Here is a 12,405-nt window from a genome sequence, read left to right as displayed (position 1 = left end):
TGTTTTCATTTTAAACACATCATAGTATAAACATAACCTGAATCACTTGGATGACCACTTTGTAACTCACTACTGCCAAAAAGATTTCAGGACTCACTTCCATGTTTGTGTTAACAATCCAGTTGGTAACACAGTACTACTTCAATTAGCTTGGGCTAATCAGAAAAAAAATACTAAATGATGTATTGCTAAGTAAAAACAGAATGATGTACTGATCACTGTGCTAAAAGAAAAAAAAAGATTTCATAATGGACTGAACAGAGCAACATGATGAGAAATGAGTCATCTCACGGTACCTAACTGTGTAGGTTTGTCATACACAGAGAGTAGAAATTTGGTGTTAGCAAAATATAATTTTTCACATTAAAGTTTTTAGTTAATATTTTACTGGTTTGTTACTTCATTAGTAAATTGGTTTCAATACATAAGGAGCTTAAAAACATAGTTTAATGCTTTATATTTAAGTAGCATTATCATTCAAATTATTTAAATCAACACAGAATCCATGATTATTAAGTTTTAAATATATATAACTGAAGTTTGAGAAACACTGATTTAGATTAGATGTGAAAAACAGCTTGGCATGTCAATCCAATGTATAATGTGTGAAAGTTGAAAAACACCTATGCAATATCAGTATAACTTCTAATGGCTATATGTTCCCTTGCATTGACATATTACAATTTACCTAACCATTCCCTTAAATTTAGGTTGTTTTCTAATTTTTCATATTATTACAAATAATACTATAATAAATAAATTGAAGCAGTGAACTCTTTCCTTCTTTTTTGAATTACTTCCTTGGAATACAATGAAATTCCTGGGAAAAACTGGCATCTAAAATTGAAAAACTTTATACTTCCACAAGCATCCAGAGTATACCAATATCATTATTACAGACCCAGCACCATGTGTTACCATTATTTTTTGTTAACTCTGGGACATGTGCATTCCTTGCATCTTACCCTTTTATGAATCACCGATGTGCACAGTTACCCTTTCTAGGCCAAAGATTAAACTTAGTATAGACTTTTAATCAGATATATTTTCTTTGCTCTTCAAATATAAACATGTGTCCACTGAAAGTGATTCTCAGGGATATATTTGTAGATGAGAAGATCAGTGGGGACCAAGAGCAATTTCTATATTGTTTATACATGAAGATTGGACTCAGGTTAGCCCATTTTGGTGATAGTCTGATCAAAGGGAGTCATCTGCCTCTGATTTCCCCCCACTACTATATGCACAGTGCTGTTTCCTGACATTTTCTTGAATTTTCTAATATCCCTACATCCTTTAGTTTGAACAAACAGGAGCTATTTTATAATCCTGCTCTCTACTTCTAATATTAAGGAACGAGTATCACAAAACGCCGTTAAGAACACAACTAATAATCATAATATAATGGAATGACTAGTATCTTTTTGCACTTTTCTAGGCAATCATATATAAACCAAAGCCGATAAATAAAAAAGACAGCATACTCTTTCATGGCATTCAAATATATTTTGCAGTATAAAATATATACCAATATGGGACTTCCTTAAGGTCCAGTGGTTGAGACTCAGTGCTTCCACTGCAGGGGGCACGGGTTCAATCCCTGGTGGGCAACTAAGATCCCACATGCCGCACACACACGGCCAAAAAAAGGAAAATATATACCAATAAACAATGCAAAACAAACACATAAAGAAAAAGCTACTTGCTTAGATGTTTCAATTGCTAAAAGATACACTTTAACAGAATATATCAGATTAATATTTCTACCTAACTCCTCCTCCAGCTACCCAGGATATATTGTAGCATTAAACAAGGCAAGTTAATAAGGCAACTGAATTATAATTAAATAAGGCAATTTCCTTACAATTCTCACTAAGATTTTTAAAATAATTTATTTGACAGGGAGTCTTCTTATTCTTTAATTGCTGTTATTTTTACATGATAAAGTTGCCTAGTCTTTCTCTTTGAACTTCTGATGGAGAAAGATCTAGGGATTAAATGAAATGAATATTAAAGTTCATTGTAGGTGACAGCCAGCCTCCAAGATGGTTCATAACGGTCCCTGCCTCCTGGTATTAACACCCTGTGTAGCCACTTCCCATGTTGTGCCACGATTAGTCTGCATGACCAACAGAATATGGCAGAGTGATGTCCTATCATTTCAGATATTAGGTTATTAAAGATAGCTGGCTTCCACTATGACACATTCACTCCAGTCTCCCTTGGATCATTCACTCTAAAGGGAGCCAGCAACCAAGCTGTGAGCAGCCCTCTGCAGAGGTCCATGTGATGAGAAACTAAGGCCTTCTAGGCCAACAGCCAGCAAGGAACTGAGGCTTCTTGCAAAAGCCACATGAAGTGAACTAAGTAAAAATGATCCAGGCCAGTCAAGCCTTCAGATGACTGTAGCCCCAACCAACTACTGACTCAACCTCACAAGAAACCCTTAGCTAGAAGCACACAGATAAGCCACTCTGGATTCCTGACCCTCAAAAATTGTGAGAGATAATGTTTGTTGTTTTAAGCTATTAAGTTTTGGGTTGATCTGTTATACAGCAATGACTAATGCATCACATAGTCAAGAAAGCAATCCTTTTAGAAGGTCTCTATTTTAAATAATGCTGTATACGAAACACACTTTCACTCTAAAAAGCAAGAAATTTCTAGACCTAGTCTATTAGCACTGAAATAAATTCTGTGAGTGTGCTATTAAATTTCTAACAATGAATCCTAATGAAATTTTAGAAGAGTACATGGCAACTTAAAATATTCTCTAACGGGCACTTCCTGACTTAACAAGAAGTCATCTATACCCCTGGCATCCACACCAGATTCTCTAATACTATTTTATACTAAAGGGAATCAAAGCTCCAGAGAGAAAAGGCTAATTGCAAATCTTTCACTGGAATATACAAGGTGAGCCTGCTCTTCCTGTTGAGCCAGAAAACAAAACACTTTCAAAGATTAATGAAGATGTGTCAAAAGAACTCGGGAGCCAGTCGACCAATGCTGTAAAAATTTCAGCAAGAAAAAGAATAATGATGGTAATGTATTTTAGCCCTATTGAATCAATGAAAATCTCTAAGTACAGAAAGATGCTTAAAAAGGAGAACACCAGAAAATGCTTTTCATCACTGTGTGAGACAGCTATTAAAACAATCTCTTAAAAGAAATTGGTAATTAAAGTGAAATTAAGCATTTGTCCTAACTTTCTAATAGTAACTGAATTTAAAGGTAACCAAAGAACCTGGTTAATAAAGGAAGATTTTACTTTTGAAGAATGAAGCTAATGAAAATAGAAAACCCTAATTTTATAAACCCTAAATTAGGCAAAGGCTGTCAACTAGAGTTATAACCCTTGGGTATATTGTTAATGGTGAAAAGGACATTCATTTGATGCCCCAGAACACGCACAGATTGTTTTATAGTCATAAGAGGAAAACATAATTATTCAATGGAGAGATCAGACTGTCATCCTTCAAACCAGCAATTTCAGCTTCACTAGGGTTAGGCCAACTAAATACCCTGTAACTTGTAAAGTCACAGAACATGAAAACTACATCATCAACAATATATTCTAAGCAAAATTGTTTATCTTGAATCCATCAAGCCTTTACAGGTATCTTCCAGATTACACAAACACAGAAGACAGAGAGAAAAGTTAAATAACACCACAGGGAAGCAATAGGAGAAATCCAGAAGTTGGGACATTCTGCAGGACGACTGACTTGGTCCCTTCAACAAGCCAACTGTCATTAAAAAAAAGGGACTGGGCTTCCCTGGTGGCACAGTGGTTGAGAGTCCGCCTGCCAATGCCGGGGACATGGGTTCGTGCCCCGGTCCGGGAAGATCCCACATGCCGCGGAGTAGCTAGGCACGTGAGCCATGGCCGCTGAGCCTGCGCGTCCGGAACCTGTGCTCCACAATGGGAGAGGCCACAACAGTGAGAGGACCACTTACCGCAAAAAAAAAAAAAAAAGGGACTATGTTAGATTTAAAGAGAGTTAAGGAACATAACAACCAGATGCAATATGTAGTCCTGGATTAAATACTGGTTTGGATAAACCAGTTATAGAGGGTATTTTGGGGTCAACACAGGAAATTCTAATATGGGCTGGGTATTAGAAAAGATAAAAAAGTTACTGAAATAGAAAGGCAGAGGCTTCTAAATAAGGAAAGCAGCATATAAAACAGTATGTGCAATATATCTCATCTTGTTTAAAAAATATATACATATATATATACATACATATACCACAAATACATACATGTATACACACACATATTCACAATAGAAAAAGGTCCAAAAGAATAGCAACCAAGATATAAACAATGCTGAGTGATTTCCAGGTGGTGGGAATGTGAACTTATTATTTTATTTTTGCCGGTTTCAAGTTTTTTATGATGTACATATATTGCTTTTATAATAATACAGTTTGGTTCATCCCTGTACTCCCTTTATGAGTTAAGAAGAAATATACTGATAACTCATAAAGCTGGACAGCCATACTTTAAAACTTCTAAGGAAGATTTTTAAAATCGTTTACTTCAAACTGTTGCCAGCATGTGACCCTAAACAAAGCCCAGTAAGAGATATAGCCCTAAATCTGAAACTCAGTGTCTTTGAAGTACCATATTTTTCATTTGGCAGTTGCAAAAGAAAATGTGTAACAGAAGAAAGGTCTCATTTTCTAAAATTTAATCACGTTAAGTGTTATGAGGGGAAAGTGCTATGGAGAGGAAGCACTTTCAAAAGCCAAAAAAGGATCATTCAAAAAATAAATTTTTGACACTGACCAATGCCAAGAAAATTTTAGCTCTCCATTTCAAAGAAGTTCCATCCCCTACTCTCTTTGTACTCACTATTAAAGAACTGAGGTTCCTTTAATCACCAAAAGGAATGGATTTATTATTCAAAGCACACTGTCATAGATTAATATAGTGGTTAACTTAAAACTGATATATCTGATGCCTCTTCCTTCTTTTCATGAAGCTATGTCATCAATTTTAAATAAATGAGGAAAGACATCTATGCCAATGTTGCTATGGTTGAAAATAGAGAGATAGAGGTGGGTGTATTATTTTTCAACTGTTGCATGACAAATGACCACAAATGTAGTGGCTTAAAATAACACAGATTCATTGGTTCACAAACCCAGCACAGTATGGCTGGATTCTCTGTTCAGGGTCTCCTTAAGCTAAAATCAAAGCATCAACTGGGGCTGTAGTTCTTACACAGGGCTTCTAGAGTTTTTACAAGCTCACTGGTTGTTGGCAGAATTCATTTCCTCCTAACTTCAATCCAGCAACAAGGCACCAAAGCCTTCTCATGCTTCAAATATCTCTGACTTCCCTTCTGTACCAGCTGCAGAAAGCTGCTCACTTTTAGGGGCTCATGCGATTAGATCAGGCCCACCAGCTAACCTTCCTACTTAAGGTCAACTAGGCCATATAACCGGGGTCCCCGACCCCCGGGCCACGGACCAGTACTGGTCCACGGCCTGTTAGGAACTGGGCTGCACAGTAAGAGTTGAGCGGCGGGCGAGCGAGCGATGCTTCATCTGCCCCTCGCAGTACTGCCTGACCCGTCCACCCCACTTCCGTGGAAAAACTGTCTTCAAGGAAACCTGTCCCTGGTGTCAAAAAGGTTGGGGACTGCTGCCGTACAACACAACATAATCACAGGGATGAAAGCTCATCATATTCACAGGCAGGAATCAGGGCATGGAAGGTTTGGAGGGGGGAGCCATTTTTAGAACTCTACCACAGTCACAAAAAATTGTAAAACTTAATTAAAAACACCTTTCTTACCTGTTAATAATGAACCATGCAACAGTTAGCATTCCTGCTAGCCAAGTTCCACTCATAAGCCAACTTGTAACAAATAAAGCAGTGACATATATTCCTTGCAATCCAAAAACAATGCCAATATAGAAATATACTGGCTCAATAATCTCCTAATTGGGAAAAAAAAGAGAGAAGGAGATAATAGGATGACAATACATAATTTTGAGGATTCATAAATATGTGAGAAAATAAATATTAAAGTCAAAAGAAACACATACATTGCTACCAGTTGCTTGATATAAAACGCTGGCAATAAGTTCTGGATATAGAGACATTTGCTGCACTGCATTTATAGTCTTCAGAGATACAGTTTTGTTATTGTGTGTCAGTTCGTATACACCTAAAGCCAGAAAAATTTTTCTCCAGATTATTTATTCTGCTTTTACAAGAATTTAACATGTTATTCAGAGGTCATTAAATACTTTATTATCAAGAAGGATCTCAAAATATAATACTCTGTGCCTCATTTTTCCAATTTTTAAATTAACTACAAGAAAGACCAATACCTATATTCTGAGACAAATCTCCACATTCAAGGGCTCCCACATATAAGAACAATGTTTTATTTTAGGAAAATATTGTTACTAAATATACAAATGTAGTTATCATACCTCTTTCAAATGAAGGTGCCTTTAACATATCCTTATAATAAGAATAATAAATGGCACTATCACCCTGAAATGTAATTTCCCGTTCAAGCTCCTAAAAGAAAATGAAATGATTATTTAAATACCAGTGTCTTAAATTTCAACTGCAATCTTTTTCTCTCCTCATATTCCAAATTAATGCTATTTATTTATCCTTTTATTCAAAGACATGTTTGAATTTTCCTTTAACCACTAGTGGCCACATTAATAAGATTAAACTTTTCAATAATCTGACAATCACTTTAATGAAATACTTAAGGTTTAAACTAGATGGTAACTCGTAAGTTATTTGCCTATTATATGTAAGAAAAATCTGGAAGGAAAACCCAAAGTAGTACCATAAGGAGAACAAGAACAGTATAGCAGGAAGTAAAAAATGATGGTTGAGGTGTCAGAAGTCCATAATAAAAATGTAAGTTTAAAAAGAAAGTATTATTTTTCTATTGCTATTCCACTTCCCTAGGTATCCAGAACAGCAAGCCCTTAATTAGGGCTTTCCAAGAGCAGCAGATAACTAACCAGTTCTTTTCAAATGAACTCCCAGAAATGTAAGTAAATCTTAAAATTCCTAAAATTAGGCTGTATAGAACCAAGAATATAGGTAGTCAAAAACACTGAAACTTGTGCTTTTCATGCTGAATCAAACTTTCATAAATCTATAATCTTTTAAAATGAAACATGTTTATTTTCATGCATAATTTTATCAATTAATACAAAAGATTTCAGAGCAGTTTCCCCAAAGTTTGATCAACAGAACTTCCTAAGGTATTAATGGGTGTTACCTTAAAAAAGTTAAATAAGCTATGTAAAGGCTGGATTCGAGAAAATTAAAAGAGTTTTTTCATTGCAACTTTTCAGTTTCACTATTCATTATGCACTGAGAATCTCTATAAAGTCTTTCCTAGATTTATTTGACCAGTGAACCCTTTTTTCTTCTCATCTAGACCTTATTAGTCTAAATAAATTTCTTCAAAATTATTTTTTATGAATGGGTACTGATTTTTCTTTCTAAAATTTCAAAGATGTGAACTCTTAATCAGTGCTTCTCAAAGTTAATGTTCATATAAAACTTCTAGAGATCTTATTCAAACGTAGGTTCTGATTCTAAAGTGTGGCCTGAGAATCTGCAATTCTGAACAAGCTCCCAGATGATGCCAATGCTCCTGGCTCATCACAATGCTCTTCATGAATGTCTTCTAGATTTTTAAACCTTATTGTTCTCAATTCTGCCTACATACAGAATCACATGGAAAGATTTTGTGCAATATTGACCCCAGACACTCGCCCCACCCCACCTAAGAATCTGTGAGGGAAGTTATTTTTTAAATCATCCCAGATTTTTCTATTGTACATCCAGTGTTAAGAACAACTAATACTTAATCTTCATAACATTTTCAAGGAAATAGGCTATACAAAATCCTTGGTCAAATCAATACAGGTGAGTAATTATTCAGTTAAATGTTTTGGTGGTGTTAGATAAATCAATGGCTTAAAAACATTTAGTCAGCTTGACTACTCGCTCAAAAATAAGAACAACAACAAAAAAGAGTTTGGGCTAAAACAAAAATAAAAAAAGTTTAGAGTCAAGTGGTAACACCACGAACTTATTACTTATCACAGGTATACCTGATTGCGAAGGTAAGTCTGAAAACAAACTTATTCAAAGGCCAAACGAATTATGAATATAACTATAGTGAGTAGAGTCTGTGATTAACACGATTTAAAACCAAACATTAAACATACAAATATAAGGCAACATTTTAATAAATACTGTTATGTCTGCTAATCATTTTCAGCACTTCAAAACATTCTAATCTAAAAATTAAAATATTTTGATGCTGAAACTGCCACAGATTGTTTCTTAAATGTAAACTATCAAAACTACGAAAAAGCTGACTAAACTTCGTAACATTTCACTGTCATCAAAAGTCCCGACAAATCAATTGCAGGAAGGAAAGCCCCCGCATAATTTCTGTTCTACCACCTTGAAATACATGCTATTAAATTTTTCAAGGTTGATACTGTGACTCAAGACAGCTTCTATACCATTTTGTTCCTACTGGCTTACAGCATAACATTAAGCACTTCTCGGGCTTCCCTGGTGGCACAGTGGTTGAGAGACCGCCTGCCGATGCAGGGGACACGGGTTCATGCCCCGGTCCGGAAGGATCCCACATGCCGCGCAGCGGCTGGGCCCGTGAACCATGGCTGCTGAGCCTGCGCGTCCGGAGCCTGTGCTCCAAAACGAGAGAGGCCACAGCAATGAGAGGCCTGCGTACCAACCAAAAAAAAAAAAAAAAAAAAGCACGTGTCATACTTATCATGCATGTTTTGGCTCCCTGGAAAACACATTATTTAAATTAACATTAAATATTAAAACAAACGTTCATATGCTCAAAATTCTTTCTTCTTACCTGCCTGTTGGAAAACCAGAATTTCCGTTCATGGTACGCTGATAAATAGAGAGCATACATCATACCACTAGTAACTGCTGCAAGACAGCCAATGAATATCTTTGCAAAGCGCTGAAATAATATATCTGAAAAACCATATTAAAAGTAATCAGTTGTGGATGATATTTATATTTATGGACTTCTATTAAAAAGAAAAAAGTAATCAAAGGTTGTATGTATCCTTGATATGATGTGACAAAAATGGCATTCTAACTGTGGTCTTCCTCCCCAAAACCCATAATCCCAGTCTAATCATTAGAAAAACAGCAGACAAATTCCAAGGGAGGGGCATCCTACAATATATCTGACCAGTACTCCTCAAAACTGTCAAGGTCATCAAAAACAAGGAAAGTCTGAGAAACTGTCACAGCCAACAGAAGTTTAAGGAGACATGATAACTGTATGTAATGTGGTATCCTGGATGTGATCCTGGAACAGAAAAGGACATTAGATAAACACTAAGGAAATATGAATAAAGTATGGACTTTAGTTAAAAATAATGTATCAATATTAGTTCATTAATTGTAACAAATGTACCATACTAATATAAAATGTCAATAATAGGGAAAATTCTGTGGGGGGGGCATGTAAAATGGGAACTCTGTACTATACTGTCTGCTCAATTCTTCTATAAATTTAAAATTAAAGTCTATTAATTTAAAAAAGGAATAAAAGGAACATACTACCGAATAGCTAGAGAAAAAAAAAACAGGTTCATTCAGAATTACTATTGTTATTTTTTTCCTTATCAAGAAATGTTTTTATTGAGGAATAATTTACATACTATAAATTACATACAGCTCTTTAAATTGTACAATTCAATGACTTTTCATGATTATGTATTTAAAACATCATATACAACATCATATACAAAGTATTCACATTATATATATGTAAATAATTTTTTTAAATTATTTATTTATTTTCTGGTTGTGTTGGGTCTTCGTTGCAGCACGCAGGCTTTCTCTAATTGCGGTGAGCAGGGGCTACTCTTTGTTGCGGTGTGCGGGCTTCTCACTGCGGTGGCTTCTCTTGTTGTGGAGCATGGGCTCTAGGCGCGTGGGCTTCAGTAGTTGTGGCACACGGGCTCTAGAGCGCAGGGTCAGTAGTTGTGGCACACAGGCTTAGTTGCTCCGCAGCATGTGGGATCTTCCCAGACCAGGACTTGAACCCGTGTCCCCTGCATTGGCGGGCGGATTCTTAACCACTGCGCCCCCAGGGAAGCCCCTATGTAAATACTTTTTGATGAAAACATAAAACACATTTGAATTTTGAACACACAGGATGGTTTAGTCCTGTTATAGCTATTTACTATAATTCAGTATAATAATAACAAATACTATATGATTTCACTTATATGTGGAATCTAAAAAACAAAACAAATGAACAAACATAACAAAACAGAAACAGTGTCATAGATACAGAGAACAAACAGGTGGTTGCCAAAGAGCAGAGAGGTGGGGGGAGGAGAGAAATAGGTGAGGGAGATTAAGAGGTACAAACTTCCAGTTGCAAAATAAATGAATCACAGGTATGAAATGTACAGTGTGAGGAATATAGTCAATAATTATAGTGACAGATGACAACCTGACTTACAGTGGTGATCATTTTGAAATCTACAGAAATAGCAAATCACTATGTTGTGTAACAGGAACTAACATAGTATTGTAGCTCAATTATATCTCAAAAACAAACAAACTCATAGAGAAAAAGATCAGACTTGTGGTTACCAGAGGTGAGAGGTGGGGGAGAGGGAACAGAATGAAGGCAGTCAAAATGTACAAACTTCCAGCTGTAAGATAAATAAGTACTAAGGATATAATATACAACATGATAAATATAATTAACACTGCTATATGTTACATATGAAAATTGTTAAGAAAGTAAAATCTTAAAAGAGTTCTCATCACAAGGAAAAAAATGTTTTTCTATTTCTTTAATTTTGCATCTATATGAGGTGTTCACTAAACTTTTGTGATAATCATTTCATGATGTATGCAAGTCAAATCATTATGCTTATGCAGTGCTGTATGTCAATTATATCTCAATAAAACTATAGGGGAAAAAAAAGATTCAGTAATTAAGCCCAGGCCTAAAGGCCCAAAGCCCAGTGTTACGTTATTAAATGACTGAGAGGTTTATAAAAACAAACTGGTTGACTTATTAACTTAGCTATTTTCAAAACATTATTCAATAAATATTAATTTGTATAGTATACTAGAGACATTAAATAGAATAACTAGCTAGATATCACTAAATTAATAAGAATTATATTCAAAGTGCTTGAAAGACACTACCCAATAAATCAAACATTAGAATCAGGGAATTCCCTGGAAGTCCAGTGGTTAGGACTCTGCGCTTTCACTGTCAAGGGTGCGGATTCAATCCCTGGTCAGGGAACTAAGATCCCACAAGCCTTCGGTGCAGCCAAAATAAAAAATAAGTAAATAAACAAAATAAAAATTTAAAAAAATAATCAGCATGACACAATTGCTTTAAAATTACTGCTTTCCAACTGAAAAAGGATTAATCTCCAAAATATACAAGCAGCTCATGCAGCTCAATATCAAAAAAACAAACAACCCAATCCAAAAATGGGCAGAAGACCTAAATAGACATTTCTCCAAAGAAGATATACAGATTGCCAACAAACACATTAAAGGATGCTCAACATCACCAATCATTAGAGAAATGAAAATCAAAACTACAATGAGGTATCACCTCACACGGGTCACAATGGCCATCATCAAAAAAATCTACAAACAGTAAATGCTGGAGAGGGTGTGGAGAAAAGGGAACCCTCCTGCACTGCTGGTGGGAATGTAAATTGATACAATCACTATGGAAAACAGTATGGAGGTTCCTTAAAAAACTACAAATAGAACTACCATATGACCCAGCAATCCCAGTACTGGGCATATACCCTGAGAAAACCATAATTCAAAAGAGACATGTACCACAATGTTCATTGCAGCTCCATTTACAATAGCCAAGACATGGGAGCAACCTAAGTATCCACTGACAGATGAATGGATAAAGAAGATGTGGCACATATATACAGTGGAATATTACTCAGCCATAAAAAGAAATGAAATTGAGTTATTTGTAGTGAGGTGGATGGACCTAGAAACTGTCACACAGAGTGAAGTAAGTCACAAAGAGTAAATCAAATACTGTATGCTAACACATATATATGGAATCTAAAAAAAAAAAATGGTTCTGAAGAACCCAGGGGCAGGACAGGAATTAAGATGCAGATGTAGAGAATGGACTTGAGGACATGGGGAGGGGGAAAGGTAAGCTAGGATGAAGTGAGAGAGTGGCATGGACATATATACACTACCAAGTGTAAAACAGATAGCTAGTGGGAAGCAGCTGCATAGCACAGGGAGATCAGCTCAGTGCTTCGTGACCACCTAGAGGGGTGGGATAGGGAGAGTGGGAGGGAGACGCAAGAG

At 35.8% G+C, this 12,405-nt stretch overlaps 1 protein-coding gene across 2 annotated transcripts in view; it reads right to left on the bottom strand.

Annotated features, from left to right (window-relative positions):
- The window catches only part of DPY19L4 (dpy-19 like 4), a 60,765-nt gene that overhangs the window by 35,539 nt on the left and 12,821 nt on the right, over nt 1-12,405 (bottom strand). For both annotated transcript variants that reach the window (XM_004275376.3, XM_033438277.2), the window contains 4 exons: nt 8,909-9,033; nt 6,459-6,549; nt 6,066-6,187; nt 5,812-5,957 (listed from right to left, as the gene is read on the bottom strand). In XM_004275376.3, coding sequence (XP_004275424.2) covers nt 5,812-5,957; nt 6,066-6,187; nt 6,459-6,549; nt 8,909-9,033 — 484 coding nt within the window. The remainder of the gene's footprint in view (nt 1-5,811; nt 5,958-6,065; nt 6,188-6,458; nt 6,550-8,908; nt 9,034-12,405) is intronic.

The sequence above is a fragment of the Orcinus orca genome, chromosome 17 (assembly GCF_937001465.1).
Source record: "Orcinus orca chromosome 17, mOrcOrc1.1, whole genome shotgun sequence".
NCBI lineage: Eukaryota > Metazoa > Chordata > Mammalia > Artiodactyla > Delphinidae > Orcinus > Orcinus orca.
The sequence above is the reverse complement of the archived record's forward strand: the minus strand, read 5'-3'. Positions and strand labels throughout refer to the sequence as shown.